The sequence below is a fragment of the Staurois parvus genome, unplaced genomic scaffold, assembly GCF_062004578.1.
Source record: "Staurois parvus isolate SC_StPar_1 unplaced genomic scaffold, SC_StPar_1.0 ptg000023l, whole genome shotgun sequence".
Classification (NCBI taxonomy): Eukaryota; Metazoa; Chordata; class Amphibia; order Anura; family Ranidae; genus Staurois; species Staurois parvus.
This window is the reverse complement of record NW_028317819.1, coordinates 5,550,346-5,567,087: the sequence shown is the minus strand read 5'-3', so window position 1 is coordinate 5,567,087 and position 16,742 is coordinate 5,550,346. Positions and strand designations below refer to the sequence as shown.

Here is a 16,742-nt window from a genome sequence, read left to right as displayed (position 1 = left end):
CGTCTCTCCTTTTTATCTGCTTTCAGGTGTGATTTCTATATTGCCCACACCTGTTACTTGCCCCAGGTGAGTTTACAGGAGCATCACATGCTTGTAACATTCTTATTTATCCGCAGTTGTGAAAGGGTGCCAATACTTTTGTCCAGCCCATTTTTGGAGGTTTGTGTGACATTATGTCGAATTTGCTTTCTTTCCTCCCTTTTTTTGTTTTGTCCCAATACACACAAAGGGAATAAACATGTGTATAGCAAAACATGTGTTAATGCAATACGTTTCGTGAGAAATACATGATTTCCTGGAGAAATATCAAGGGTGCCAACAATTTCGGCCATGACTGTATATCTATGAGACTGTTGGTACAGGAGTGTAGGCACCTTCACATACCAGGAAGTTCTCAGCTATTTTAAATTCATACAAGAGGTAAATCTTTTTGTACGTAGGCACATTAGATGTTCCCTATGACATAGAAAACCTTCACTTATTGAGTTCAAGTCCACTTCAAGGAAGAACTCTGCTAAGCAATATGTGTATCCAAACTGGTTATACATAAAACACAGTGAAAGACAGAAAAATAAAACAAAACCAAATATACAATTTCTAGATTCTGTATGCCTCTAATAAACATGACAAATATTTAAAAAATTCTTCTGACTACAGTCATTTCTTTTATTCAGTATGTCTTACCTGCACAAATCAGAACAAGAATTTTGTTTCTCTGTGCCGCAAAAGCACACACCCCATTATGATGTATACAAGACCTGTGCGGTCATGTAGCTTCGAGGAGTATGAGTAAATAAACAGTCACAATATATTTTAGGTTGTCAGATTCATTGCATGGATAGGAAAAGTTGTTAAATGAAATATCTTACTGTTAAATTAGACATTTTTAGGAAAAAAACATAGGATTTTCCAGTCTAGTAAATAAATAGCAGAACTGTGTTGGTGCAATTCAATAAGACATGGGGCAGAAGCTTAGTACTGGGAACATTTGTAAAGTTAGAAAATCGAAAATGAGGCCATACCAGGTTGGTAACTAATAAAACTCTTTTTCCTAAGCCACTCCTGAGGTTTGCTGATATTTTTTTAAGTTGCACGAATTAAGCCTATTCAGGTTCATTTGTTTTTAAAGGTATGTTTTATATCTGTTTATATAAATTCTTTACAAAGCAACATGTGTTTTTAACAGAGAGAGCTTAGCAGTAGATGTTTGTTCTCAGACTGTCTCTTGTCGTTTTGATTTCTGTACCAAAACCTACACAGCAAGAAAAGAGGAGAGAAAAGAGGAGGGGGGACATTGCGTCTCTTAATCATTTAGCTGTGTTTGCAATTAATGCTTCAGCTATAGAGATATGTAAGCAACAGGGTTTGTTCAACCAATTGATTAGGATCACCTTTACAAACTTTCACCTTTGCACACCTTTTCACCTCCTGTCTGTGAATTGTAAATAGTAAATACCTGTAAGAAATATACCATGTACCATTTTTGTAGTCATGAACGTTATAAATAAAGCACATGTATACAAAATAAATGTTTCTTTTAAAGCCTGACTTTTGGATAGGGCAGGCAAAAGTTAGCTGTTCAATTAGGTTTTTACAGCTATATATGTAGGGAAGATTGTTATTCATTTTCTGTGTGGTCACCAGGACCTCTGTATGGTCACTGAGACAGAAAAAAAGGTTGAATGGAAATGCATATTAAAACAGCTAATCACGTTTCAAATGAGTTTGGGTTTTTTTCATCAAAACATTTTGCCCAGCTATTCTTTTATAATGCACAAACCTAGACAGGATTTTGGTCAAAGTGATCACTCTACACGGCCTGATTGAGCTGCTTGCTTATTGGGCAGGGGTGATGATGCGGACAAACAGTCCAGTCATCAACCTGTTCTTATAGTTACCTGAGCCCGATCTCGATCCAGCGCTGTGCATGAGAGCGGAGGCTTTCTCGGCTCTCTCCCTCCTCATAGGCTCAGACCAGTGAGGATCACAACCAGTGAGAAAAGAGCAGGGAGTGGTGTCAAGTCATGCTCTGTGTGTCTATGAATACAAAAAGCTGGCGCGAGAGCGAGCCAACATGAGTGTCCCCAGCTTGCTATTATTAATATTCAAGATTTATATAGGCCAACAGTTTGCTCAGCGCTTTACAATATAAAGGAAGACAATACAGCAACGGTACAGTTCAATACAAGAGGGTTAGGAGGGCCCTGCTCCTTGGAGCTTACAATTTATGGTGGGCACTAGGTCCGGGGAAGTAGCTGAGCGCAAGTGGGGGACCCAAGAAGAGGAGGACTGGGGCAGAAAATATAATGCTATTTTAAAAAATGAGGGTTTACAATCACTTTAACTTCAGGAGTAGCAATTAACAAAATACTGAAATTACAGAATACTTGCAGTCATCAGTAATGCTCTTACCTGAATTCCTCTCAGTGAAGACACTCCCATATAGAGAAACACTCCATACAATACCGGCATTGGAATGAACTGTAAGACAATAACATAATATACAAGAACATCAAGGTTCATGCATTCCCTGAGCTAGAAAAAATGTTTTGGTTCAGGAACATGTATTAATGTAGCAGGAACAGCATTATAAATGTGCTACAATATGTATAGAAAGCCACAGCAACCACATAGATTTCAGTTTGCAGGTGGCAGGTCAGGGGAAGACTATTTGTGACTGATTGCTATGGGTTACAGCGCTATGCACTTCACTGCTCAATGAATCAGTGTCCTAAATTAGCCTTGTCTAGAGATAGAATTCTACATAATTACAGTAAAGTCACAGCAAATATCTACCTGACATTTCTTTTGATCAATCTACTTTTTTGTAAATTCTTTTGCAGATGAGACATGAATCACAAACCAAATTTCAAAATGAACAGGTAACATTTTAAGCCCAACTCCAGGAAAATAAATATCCCCCCTTGCGTTGGGGTGGCCCCAGCACTGTAAGAGTAAAATGCTTGTTTAGGTCTAGGGGACAGAATATTTACCTTAACTTACCTGATCCTCTGCTACCACAGTAGCTGGCCCTCCCCTTCGCTCTAGCAGTGGAATGTCCCTCAGTGTCCTCAAGTCCAATGCATGGCTATGGGCACTGCATTGGTTTTGATGACATCAGAGGATCTCCAACCACCAGGGCATAGGGAGAAAAGGCTGCATGGACCAGTCTTACAGTGCAAAGGAGCCTGCGGAAACAAAGCGTGGGGAAAGTATAACTGCTTTTTTAGTTCCCCTAGATATAAATGAGAATTTAACTCTTGCAGTTCAGGGGCAGCTCCACTGCAAGGGAACATATCTACTTTCAACAGAATTCAGCTTTAGGGTTACTGAACATATTACCACCTCTAGTACATTCCATATAAAAGGCAAAATAGTACCTGCTTCTGATATTCACTACATAGAGGTCCATTTACAAAGCTGTACTACATGTGTTATATGCTTTACTGTGCACTATTTTCATTGTTATAAGGCTCAATTCAATTCTTTCCATTCCAGGAATGCATGCAGAAAAGCACGCATTGTGCTTGCTGTGGCATTAATTCTTAATGGCACCCCAAATGTGGAAGCAAAAGAGCGTTTTGCCACATGCAAAAAAGTGTGACAAATGTGTGAAAACAAGTGGTAAAAACTTTGTGAACCAGAACGCAGCAAAATTTGCCGCATTTGTCATGTGTAGGGCAACCCATTGCAATCAATGGGCCGCCCTATGCATGTCGCACAAAAAAACAAGCAAAATAAACGCATTAAAAGCAAGTTTCAAATCTCTAGGTGTGAATGGGGCCTAAAAGAGAGTACTTCACCTTATCAATGCAAATACTCATGTAGAATAGTTTGTCATATTCTACAAGAAAATGCAAACTTTACAGTCAGCAGCAAGGAGTTAAATCCTTTCTCCTTCTGAAAACCAGCATGAAAATAAAAAAAAAAAAAACTGTGGGGAAAGGCAGTTAGGCTTGCCTTTCCCCTGGCCAACTTCTGACTGTGGCACCTAGGTAACATCATCCTCCTCCCAGTGGGATCCTGAGGTTTGTAGAGTATTCCAAATTTCACTGAGCAGCATGGCGCTGCAGTGGCTTTTTTCAAGATTTGAAATACTCATCATTCCATGGGACCCAGTCAGCAGGAGAATTACATCACCCAGAGGAGAAGTAAATATACTTTCCCCTATAGGTGTTTTTTTTTTAAGTTTATATTGTTTTTTCCCATAAGGGGACAGGGTCCATTTAAAAAGTGAGCTTCAACTCAGTGTTGTTGCATAGGGGAGTGGGGGTCTAAAAGGAAATCAGACCTTGCATTTTTATGAACATCTATCAATTGCAGTGAAATCCAAAACATAAATCATTAACTAAATTTCTAACACTTTTGACCAATCATTCTGATTTGAGGATGGTGTTTCTCACCTTTAGCACTGCTGTCATAAAGACAGAGCATCCCATAAGCACAAAGATCATCAGTCCTGTTACTCTCTGCTCCCTGATTCCAAGGAACTTGGGCTGCTCTCCTGGAGCTGAACACTCTGACTCCAGTTTAAGACTATTTACATGGGTGATAGACAGCACAGTAGCAGCAACAAACCATGGCAGCCCCATGACAGAGCAGATTCCCAGCATCAGCCCCACCATCAGCAGGTCTAGATGGTAACCACATCCTTTCTGTCAAAGAGAAAGAAATAAAAAAATAAGTATCTGTGGGTTAGAATATAAATATTTTTAAGACCCATGGGGGGTTGATTTACAAACTGGAGAGTGCAAAATCTGGTGCAGCTGTGTATGGTAGCCAATCAGTTTCTAACTTCAGCTTGTTCAATTAAGCTTTGACAAAAAAAAATGGAAGCTGATTGGCTACTATGCACAGCTGCATCAGATTTTGTACTCTCCAGTTTTAGTAAATCAACCCCCTTGCTTTCATATACAGTCAACTTTGTGGATGCAGGCCATAGAGGGGGAGAAAACCGGCAGGTTTTTTTTTTTAGAAAAACAAAAAATCGGTTGTTCAATCAGCCGACGTTACCACCATTGGTAAAAAAAAAGGCGGCTGATTTTCGTCCCGTCAACGGCCGGCAATTAATATAATAGCAGTGCCCCTGCAGAGAGCTCTGCTATATTTGACATTTAAAAGAAGAAGAAATAGAATATGAATAATAATAAGAAAAAGTTGCAACATTGTATCTATATGTATCCATTTCGGATACAGATGTTTCTATGCGGATACAAATAGATACAATGTTGCAACACTTATACTTTTAAATGTCAAATATCACAGCGGAGCTCTCTGCAGGGACACCGCTAATAGATTTGACATTTCTAAGTATGGATACAAATAGATACAGATGTTCTTCTTCTTTTTCTTTGGTCAGGGCTCATGCGCATTTTTTTAATCGGGAAAAAGATCGTCCGATTTGCCCATCATTGCTGTGAAAATCGGCCGATGGGCAAAATCGGCAGTTTTTTTTCCCAACATGAACGATTAAAAAAATGTGTCAAAATCAAGAAAACTGGCCAACCAATTCAGCAACTAACAATCCGAAAATCGGCCGATTATATTTTTGGATGAATTTTCGGCCGGTTTTCTCCCCGTCTATGGCCTGCATGAGGCTACTTTCCCACTGATCCGTAGCAAAAATGCAGTAAAAATGCATATGCGGTGTGTTTTACACAGGACATGTAACTCAAAATCTGCGTTAAAAATGCAACGTGGGTGCATTGTTGATGCATTTTTTATGTGTTTTTGCCACATTTTCCAAGCATTTCAATGGAGAGGTATGGATTTTTTACCGCAACAAACCTGCACCAAAAATGCAGCAAATAGGATTTTACTAAACGCAGAGGACCCGCAATGAATCTGTGTGAAGAGTTCCATAGGATTACGTGGTCACACTTTTTCTTCCACTTCTTTTAACGCCAAACCCTTCTATGTTTTTTCTTTCATTTTTCTGTTTGTGGCTAAACAGCAAATTTGCTAGGAAACTTACCATAATTCAGTTTAGAAAATGGAAACTGGAGAAGTTGAAACATAGAAAGAGAACATAGAAACATATAAGTCGTCATGCACACTGGACATTTTGATAACGCTGGTAATGTTAACTGTGTAAAGTCACATTAAAAAAGCTAGTTTTTCAGTTTTTTTTTAGCATTTTGGCATTAGCATTTAGCTGCGTTTTGCCGTGTTTAGTAGTGTTTTCCAGTGTTTTTGGTTTTTAGCGTTTTTTTACCAAAAAAGAAAAATGTTTATTTGGTCAAAAAAAGTCCAAAAATGCCTGTTTGCAGCATTTTACCGCATTTTTCATCATTAGAGCGTTTCTACAGCTCAAAAACTCTAGAACTCACTAGTCCTGTTTTTTTTTCCAGCCAAAACACATCCATACAAAAAAACGTTGATTACAGTCTACGTGTGCATGGACACATAGGATAACATGCTGGGGGGGTTACTAGCTGTAGAAAAAAAACAAAAGCCAAAAACAGCCGCTGTAAAAATGTCAAGTGTGCATGAGGACTAAGAGTGACAGCAGAAAAGGACCAAGTGGTCCATTAAATGCACATTTAAACACATTTAATCCTTTCACTGTCAGGCTCTGTTCTCCACTTTTAATCTCAGGTGGCCAGACCATTTTTGCAATTTTCCATTTTTTTTTCATTTTTTTATTCACGGCATATAGAGTGTTTCCCTAAACATACATTTTCTGAAAGCACAGGACCAGTAGAATAAAAAAGATGGTGCTACTAGTTTTGTAAGTCACATTACACAAATGTTCATCAAAATTAGTGCTCACAAACACAACGTACAAAATTTATACTAAATCTAAAAATAAAACTGTATAGAGTTAATACATAAATATTTGTAAATTGTGCCTTTTTTGTGAAAAAGTGAAAATTCATGGCATGCAAAACATTAAATAAGCAACTTATGCTAAATAGGTTGGTTTTACACCTCAGTGTTGTGGTAACGCCCGCTCTTCAATGACACATGTGCATTGCATCAGTGTGCATTACAATAAAATAATTCAGGCATACATTATATTGCAACTACAATTCACTGCAACGTTTTCACAAAGAGTTTAATTGACGTAATTTCAAATAAGTTTTTGAAAAAGAAATAATATCAAGAACTGCAATGCAGTGTAACAATGCTCTGTAGGATTTGTGCAAAACACACGCAAAACAGTGGGCTATGCACACTGTAATTCATGCCCACTGATATGAATGGGCATCAACACACACATAACGTGCATCACCACCATGTTTGTAGTGCATATGGGTATGTTGCGTGTGTGTGTTACTTTTGTGTGTGTGTGTGGGGGGGGGGCTTTAAAGTGTTACTAAACCTAGGACCCTGCATTCACTATATCTAGTACACAGAACATGGAAATGCAATAATTTTAGTAAATATAAACTGCTGAATACCTTTTCTCATCAGCAGTTAGAGCAGTCTTGTGACTTTTATCAGTGTCCAGCAGAGCACTGGTTAATTATTCTCCCTTGATTGTCAATGAGCCTGCAGAACCCCTGACTCTCAGTCTGAACAGTGCTGATTGGCCCTGTGCTGGTCACATGCACCCTCCCAAGCAAAAAAGAAAAAAAAATGTAGCAATGCACACCAAACTGGGCATATGTAGTTGTCCCCAAGGCTCTCTTCTATCAGCAGATGGATTGGGGACAGCAGAAAAAGGGGAGGATCAGAGAAGATAGGATCAAATATCTTTTTTATACAATGTGAAACATTAACAACTTAGGTTCCACAGTGAGTATAACAAGCATGCTTTACTGCATACACAGACTGATTTTACTGTTGTGGGTTTAGTAACACTTTAAGGACTCACAGGTAGCTATTTTCTAAAACTGGAGAGTGCAACATCTGGTGCAACTGTGCACAGAAACCAATCAGCGTCTAGGTTTTATTGCTAAAGCTTAATTGAACAAGCTGAAGTTAGAATCTGATTGGCTACCATGCACAACTGCACCAAATGCGGAGTGCACCAGTTTTAGTAAATCTCCCCATTCTGTCATATTAATATCTTTTTGTAAGAGAGGTCTCCAGAACTGGCAACAGAATTCTAAATGAGGTCTAGCTAAAGCTCTATATAGTATAAGCAGGACCTTCTTCTTCCTGATGATATTCCCTCTAGTGATGCATTCTAGAATGTAGTTTGGGAATAAATTTTTTGGAAAGCAAAACTGAAAATAACAGCATCCGTGGATTGAAGGCATCATCCGACCACTGTAACAGTGGGATTTATCGACTAAAGCTGGAGAGTGCAAAATCTGTCTCACTTCTGCATAGAAACCAATCAGCTTCTAATCTCAGCTTGTTCAATTAAGCTTTGGCAATAAAACCTGGAAACTGATTGGTTTCTATGCAGAAGTGAGCCTGATTTTGCACTCTCCAGCTTTATTATTATTATACAGTATTTGTATAGCGCCAATAGTTTGCTCAGCGCTGTACATTACAATGGGAGACAATACATGAGACAGTACAATAACAATACAATGCGATACACGAGGGGTTCGAGGGCCCTGCTCCTTGGAGCTTACAATCTAAGAGGGAGGGGATAGTGGTACAGGAGGAAATGGCTGTGGGGGATGGAGTGGTAGGAAGAGTGGAGGAGATCGGCAATTAGCAGGGGGTGGGGTAGGCTTCCCTGAAGAGATGGGTTTTCAGGGTGCGCCTAAAGGAGAGGAGAGTAAGTGATAGTCTGATGGATTGGGGTAGGGAGTTCCAGAGGACGGGTGATGCCCTGGAGAAGTCCTGGAGGCGGACATGGGAGGAGGAGACCAGGGAACTAGAGAGAAGGAGGTCTTGTGAGAAGCGGAGAGTGTGTTTTGGGTGGTATTTGGATATCAGGTCGGTTAAGTAGTTTGGGGCAGTATTATGAACAGCTTTGTACGTCAATGTCAGCATTTTGAATTTGATCCGTTGGGCAATCGGAAGCCAGTGGAGGGATTGGCAGAGGGGGGTGGCGTAAACGGAGCGGTTGGTAAGGTGGATGAGTCTGGCTGCCGTATTCAGGATAAACTGAAGCGGGGATTGCCTGTGGTGAGGCAGGCCAGTGAGGAGGGAGTTGCAGTAATCGAATCGTGATATGATGAGGGAGTGGATGAGTTGTTTAGTGGTTTCTGGGGTTAGGAATGGGCGTATTTTGGCAATGTTGCGGAGGTGGAGTCTGCATGAGTTTGTTAGCGATTGGACTTTGGGCTGGAAGGGTAGATTGGAGTCAAGAATGACACCAAGTACTCTGGCTTGTGGGGTGGGCCTGATGGTGGCATTGTTGGGGGGGTGCGCGGGCTGGGGGAAAACTAGGAGCTCGGTTTTGGAGAGGTTCAGTTTAAGGAAGTGGAGCAACATTCAATCTGATATGTGGTTCAGTAGGCTAGTGATTCAAACTTTAGTAAATAAACCCCAGTGTTCTGAGACTAAATAGAGCTAAACAGCCAAACAATTCCATTCAAGCCTTACATGCTGTTTTATCTCTTTTCATTTAAAAGAAACATGATAATAATGCTTGATTTGTAAAAAAAAAAACAAATCTGATAGATACGCAAGTGTGCAATTTGATACCAAAGAAAGAGGTGTCTGACATACGGCAATAAAAATAAAGTTCTTGCAAAAGTATACTAATGTTAAAGAGCACATCTAACTTAGTCACTATAAATGAACAGAAAGTTAGGGGATGTAGACAAACAAAATGATTTACCTAAAAAAATAAAACAATTGTCAATAACTCAGGAGAGAATTTGTGCGTTGTGCTTATTTTTAAGGAGAAACAGAGTACATGTAAAATAGTGCTAAATAGTAAATATGCTACTTTTGTACCATGTTTTTATACAGATGTTTTACCTTAAGTTTGTGCTCTTTTCTGTTGATAATAACAGCTGTAATCTGCTGGTCCATAAATATGAGAATGGTGCAAAGGAGGGCCGGGATGACTGTAGGGAAAACGGTCCACCAGGGATTCGGTCCAATTGGGTTCACAAACCATCCTCTGTCATCTCTGGTTGGCTTTAATTGAAGAAAAGCAAGTATTTATAACTTTGTAGAACTGCTGTTAAATGGTTTAAAAGCCACTCTTTCCACCTATGAATTACCTTAAATTCATTTGGAACTTGAAGTTTTGGCGAGGGCACGCCAATTAGATAGTCGATGATTACCATTGTCAAAATAGTGAGAAATACAGCAAAATCACTGATCATTGAGCGGACCTAGATAAAAAAAACAATAAATTAATGAAACAATTCCACAAACACTGCTCTATCTGAAATAAAAGGTACGGTGGGGTTTATTTACTAAAGCTGGATCACACAGAATCTGGTGCAGATGTGCATGGTAGCCAATTAGCTTCTAACCTAAGCTTTATCAATAAAACCTGGAAGCTGATTGGTTTCTGTGCAGAAATGCATGAGATTCTGAGCAAACCAACTTTGGTAAAAAACCCTTGTACAATTAAGGCCTCATGCAAAATGGACATTTTTACTGCTCCTAAGGGCATCTGGTGTTTTTTTTCCCTGCCTCTCAACTCCCCGGGACATTGGCCTACATGTCCATGCACACATAAACTTTTAAAGGCATTTAGTGGCAGAAAAAAAACCCTCTCCCAGTGCATCCCGTTTTTGGCAGAAAAAAAACATGACACATGTAAACGCGTCTATACATGCATTAACGCTAGGCACATTTAGCGCTTGAGTGTTAATTCATTTCAATGGCCAGAATAAAATATTTAGTCTGGCCAATTAGGAATAATTAATGTCCAAATACTTGATGCGGCTAAAAGCGCCTAAACGTATTAAACACTTTTTCAAGCATCAGGTGTTTTTTTCCAAAACTTTGCTGACTAGAGGAAGGCTTCTAGGAGAGTTAAAAAAAAAACATCCAGTGTGCAGAGACCTAAGGCTCAGATATCTGTCCCAGAGCTGCAGCTAATCGCTCTGTGTGTGGCTACGTGCAAACCGCAACGGCCGCTGTAAGCCCGACACTATTTTAAATGGGCTGAGTAGCTGATGCTGATTGCATAACCCAGTTATTCCTGCATCAAGAATCTGCAGATTCTTGAAGCAGGAATCCAGAGACCGCAACAAATTGGCCGTGTGAAAGGGGCCTAAGATTTTGATCAGACAGAGCACAAACAGAGCATGAAACATAGTTACTACATGGGTAAATTCACCTGTACTGAACAAATCATTTATTAATGTTCAGTGATTATTGTTATGGGCAAATTGCAGAAAAATGTATTGCTTAAAGATAAAATATATTTCAAAAGGAAAAGGCAAGGCAACAGTTTTACTAACAATACCAATAATAAAAGCCAAACATCCAAAGACAATAGAAAAATTCTATCCCAATCAAGGCTGCACTGTGAGACCCAAAACAATATTAACATAGCCTAAATCCCTGGCGTTACCATGAGTTCCAGACAGGCATTCAACTACCCAATGTCAAAGCATAAGCAGCAGTACAAATGCTGGTGATGTAACAGCTGCCAATAAGACTGTGACAACAAAACAAATGTGAAGGTCAGAGACTGTACTCCCAAGCCCACAGCTGCATCACAAAACCTAATTAGGTCATAATTCTAAATGAATCACCTTCAACAAGCAAAATATGAACTACTCTTAAAATACCTGGTGCTCAGTGAGCTGTCATTAGTGTTTAACAGATCTATCTTCTTGGGTACACACTTATCTGTTGGACAAAACTAATAATAGGGATATGTTGTCTATGGGTCATGCTGCAGGTGAAGGTGTGACATGGGACTATGCATTGCTTGATGAAAACAGATGTGTATGCATGTTAGAAATATTACAAAATTACTTTTTTGTATACTTTTCAATAAGGAATCACTTCCTAAAATGCAGCTAGTGTCATTTGTGTTATCGGTTATGTTTATTGTGACCATAACTGTCATAATCAGTCTATTACTGTGAATTTATTCTTTTGATAAAAATAGGTACAATGAACAATATAAACAGCATGTATTACAGTGGATATTCCTCTCAATTTGAATTAAGCAGCTTCATCAGTTAAAGTGTACCTAAAGGCAAAACTCTTTTGTATAGAGCAGAGAGGGATTAGAACACCTGTCAGTTTTTATTGCTGTCTGTTCCCCCATTAGGTAGATCCACCCTTTCTATTTGTCCTGTTTACTGTTATCATCAAAAGTAAAAGTAAAAGTAAAAGAACAGCCCTCATTTTGGGTTGACATCAGAAATGTAATAGAGAGGAAACTAGTTCTGGTGAGATATCCTCTCACATCCTGTTTATGCAATACAACAGAAGGTGAAGGTAAATCTCCCCTATAGGACACTGATAACAATGAGAATCTTGAACCTTGGGCTTCACCAGAACAGGAGTAGAGGGTAAAAGGGGACACACATTTTGGTAACCTTGGTGACCAACTAGGGATTCCCTCACTTTGGGGCTATGGGACAGAGTTATAACCCTCCCTTACTCTATCCAAAATGCAAAAAAAAAAACTTTTGGCTTTACAATTTAGTTACACTTTAATGAATCATTAAAAAAAAACAAAATAAGTACACTGGAAAAAAAATGTAACATAAGAGATATTATCAAGAAATATTCATTTATTATCAAGAAATATTCATATCAAGGGATGATAAGATGACCTTTCCATTAAGAAACACCGCTCCCCTGCTAGGGAAAGGCCATCCAGAATGTGTCCCAAAAATTCAAAAATTACAAAGGCATTAAATGTACTTTTTCATCCATAATTGGTGTGCTAAACATTCCACTAGGAGCCATGACACTTGATGTTCCAGCTTAAAGGACAAGACAAATGAACTGCTTTTTTCAAGTTACTTGCCTTGGTTGGAAAGTACCGACTTGTTTTAAAAGTCTTCAGTGTACTAGATAAAGCGAATGTAGTAAAAAACAGAATGCAGGACCAAAAGAGAACATCTGGAGTATATGGCCCATGGTGTCCACAGGCTGGGCCTACAAATTCTCCATGCATCCGCTGGCATTCCTAAAAAATAAAAAAATAAAGATAGATCACTTCATTAAGGGTACTGATTGAAGCCATTTACTAGAAATGGAAATAAATCAGTCTACACAATCTGCTCAAACTAGAAAATATCTACCAAATACTAAAAAAACTACCAAATACTGAAAGGACCAGTGTTGCATATTCAGAATTTCCTAAATGTTATTACCCAAATCTTAAGAAGGAAGTGCATGTGCATGTGGAATGTTTATGTACATATAAATTCCTTGTTAAATATCTGACAGTATACATACTTATGTAGTACTAGATCTTGATGTGGAAATTATCCCAACAACTTGGTTTTTGGATATTTACAAGGCTATGGCCACACTTTGATCATTGACAGCTATCTCATTAGCATCATAAATTGTTAAAGTAGATAAAAACCCTGTGAAAAGTATACCTTATGGCGCCACTCCAAGCTATGGATGTAAGGAAAATGATCACACCACCGGCAAGTGAGAGGAGGGGCGCAAGAGTCCAAGCAATTACAAGTTAAGGGATGGACGCTGCTCAACCGACCCCAGGAGTCCAATGTTAAGGAATGGCCTCATTCGCCGTTCTGGCCATGCCCACTGATGTGTTTCACCCAACCCAAAGGAGCTTGGTCACAGAGGTAGATAAAAACCCTACCTAAGCCTAGCCAAACGTGTTTAGATTTCTATTGTTCAGCCCCAGGAGCTGAACAAGAGAGATCACTCAAGTCCAGCAACTGACAGCCACTAGACGCAGCGTGAGATATGTTCATCCATACTGTTTAGCATGAATGGACGACCTGTTACTTTTGTTCAGCCTACATGCTGAAATAAATACATCTGTGGGTGTATGCCCAGCTTTAAACAGGGACAGAAAGGTAAGGGACAGGAATTTTTTTGCTCAAGAAAGAAATTGGGCTTTACCAGTATTTCTTAGGAAACACTAGACTGACATTGTATATGTTAAGATAAAGAATACATAGCAAAATATTCAGATACAGACACTCAGTATAACCACCGATACTATGTACTTACACTAACGGTGAGGTTGGCCCAGTCATCTTCAGTAAAAGTTATGTTGTTTGTCCTCCAGAACAGCAAAGTCTTGTTGGATGGTACTTCAGGAGCTGCACATTTACAACTGCACAGAACAAAAAACGATGCATATCACAAATGCATAATGTTTGTTTCCATTCTCTTTGCATATGACTGGTTATTCTTGGAATATATAATATATTGAAGCTGTTAGCAGTTGGCTGCTGGGTTTGAGAACTGCATCATGCTCCTCCATACCTGGAAGCACTGGCTGCGATGGCGGAAAGAATCGTGGAGGAATGCTGCTAAAGTGTGTATAAATGGTTCAGGAGGTGGGAATTAAAGTGTTACTAAACCCAAGACCGTGCATTCACTATATCTGATCTCCCACAGTACACACAACATGGAAATGCAATTATTTTAGTAAATATAAACTTCTCAATACCTTTTCTCATCAGAATTGTATGGCAGTCTTGGGACTTCTATCAGTGTCTGGCTGAGCACTGGTTAATCTTGTAGGATAAATTATCATTCTCCTCTGACTGTCCTATGAGGCTGCATGCCCCCTGACCCTCTGTCTGGACAGTGCTGATTGGCCTTGTGCCGATCACATGGACCCTCCCCCCCAAAAAAACCTCTCTAGCAATACACAACAAACTGAGCATGTGCAGACTGTCTCCTAGGGCTCTGTACTATCAGCAGATGAATTGGGTACTGTGGAAGAAGGGGAGGATCAGAAAAGACAGGATCAAACAGCCTTTTTGCATAATGAGGATTAACCCCTTAGGTTCCGCACTGAGTATAACAATCATGATTTACTGAATATACAGACTAATTTTACTGTTGTGGGTTGATTAACACTTTAAAGAGTGATTTGCCTGAAATTGGGAATACGAAAACGTTAAAGTGTGTGTAAAGACAATTTTTAAAAGTTCTTGATAGGGTAGGAAAAGGTTAGACCCTTTGTCACAGAATACTATCAGTGTCCCCACTGTTTAGATACACTATTCTAATTGTCCAGGTGACCATATTCCATGCAACATGAAGTAAGTGGAAATTCCTAAATTTTTAGTTCTCTCCAGAGAAAGAGTTGAGGAAAGCGCTCCAATGAGGACACTCGTTCCTGTGATGAATTTATACAATTAAAATTACACCTCCAAGACAGGAAATAAAGGGAAATCTACCCTGAAAGACATAGGCAGCAAAAAAACAAAAAAAAACAAAAAGCATAGCCTTTGTCTATTAAACATGAGTTCTTTCTTTTCATAAACTTTAAAGCCTAACTCCTGGCTCAATAAAAACAGAAAAAAAAAACCAAAATGAAGGTTAAAATTATGATGCTCACTTTTAAAGGGGATGATTTAACAGAGAGAATTACATAATCAATGGTCTGCCAGTTCTAGATGGGGCAACCAGCCCCCCAAAGTCTTGTTGCTGACCCTGATTGCTACTGGTCCTGCATTACAAATTGATGATGTAAGGATGCTGCCCACATTCTAGCACTGAAAGAAGGGGATTTCAGTGATAGCTGTTGCAGGACCATGGGTTAAGGTAAGTAATAGACTCTGTTTAGTCATGCCCTGGAAAAACAAGCATTGCATTCCTTATAAACTAGAGGAGAGACACATTTAAAAGAGAAGTGTTTAAGGGTTTACAAAAAAAAGTGAGAAGGTTTTACAAAGAAAAGCAAACATACATACTCATTATTGTTGGGATCCCTGCAGAGCCTGGACTGGCTCTGTGACGTCAGCTGACAGTGGGCTAAAGCAGGGACACAGGAGTGGAGAACTAAGTGAAGTCCTGTGATCCCCAGAAGTATGGCCAAAAAAGCTTTGGCCATATTTCTCCTTTAATTATCTGAGTAATGGCCAAAGCTCAGCTTTAAAGTATTAGTGCATCCTCACAATAAAATCAACAAAGTCTACAAAGTACAAGAATACAACACAAGTGCAATTTTATGTAATGTATTGGAGTAGTAAAGGCCAAAATTAATGAAAAGATTTATTTCCCTTTAACATCATGATGTACACAAGCAAAAAGAATCCGTTTAAACTGCAAGTGTAACATCAGTTATGGCCCACACATGAGCAACCCATCGCATACTGTCAACAAGGTGAACCACCTACTAATATAGGGTTAGCTTGTCCAGCTGGCTGTGCATGTGAACAGGATATGTTTCTCCCAAATGAATCAGCTTTTCTATGGCTTCATAAATAAAAATGATGCAGATCAGTGAGGCAAAGGCTTCCTCTGTGAAACGTGTGATGTAGCAGACCAATGCGCTGGCATCTGTGGCAACCAGAACGATGCAGAGAAAAGATGTCCACAGACCGATACAAGCTCTCAAAGAGAGATATGACAGCTCATGGTCTCTGCAGTAAACAAAAAAGACAAACATTTAAAATGTAATACCATCTCTAACATGGAAAATAATAATAACTTCAAGATCACAAAGAATTAGTGACAGGCGGTTACCGTACACGAGTAACTGGTGAGCATTCACGCCTATTAAGATTGTCCTGTGATTGGTGAAATGTAAGCACAAAAGTGCAACACCAGTTTCCAATCAGTGTGCTTGTAGTGTATGTGGGCACTGCCAAACACATGTCAAATGAGGCAAATATAACAAGTTCTACACAGGTATCAACATGCTTTCAGGAAATTCTTTCTGTATACAGATCTGCTGCTGGATTACTACAAGTGTCTAATGTACCTGAACTGAAAATCAAATCTGAAACATC

General features: G+C 39.2%; 1 protein-coding gene across 1 annotated transcript in view; it reads right to left on the bottom strand.

The window, feature by feature from the left end:
* The window catches only part of SLC4A8 (solute carrier family 4 member 8), a 321,698-nt gene that overhangs the window by 45,976 nt on the left and 258,980 nt on the right, over nucleotides 1-16,742 (bottom strand). The window contains exons 14-20 of the mRNA XM_089692984.1: nucleotides 16,128-16,373; nucleotides 14,002-14,107; nucleotides 12,812-12,973; nucleotides 10,083-10,196; nucleotides 9,835-9,996; nucleotides 4,404-4,655; nucleotides 2,413-2,481 (exon numbers count right to left, since the gene is read on the bottom strand). Of these exons, the coding sequence (XP_089549110.1) occupies nucleotides 2,413-2,481; nucleotides 4,404-4,655; nucleotides 9,835-9,996; nucleotides 10,083-10,196; nucleotides 12,812-12,973; nucleotides 14,002-14,107; nucleotides 16,128-16,373 (1,111 nt within the window). The remainder of the gene's footprint in view (nucleotides 1-2,412; nucleotides 2,482-4,403; nucleotides 4,656-9,834; nucleotides 9,997-10,082; nucleotides 10,197-12,811; nucleotides 12,974-14,001; nucleotides 14,108-16,127; nucleotides 16,374-16,742) is intronic.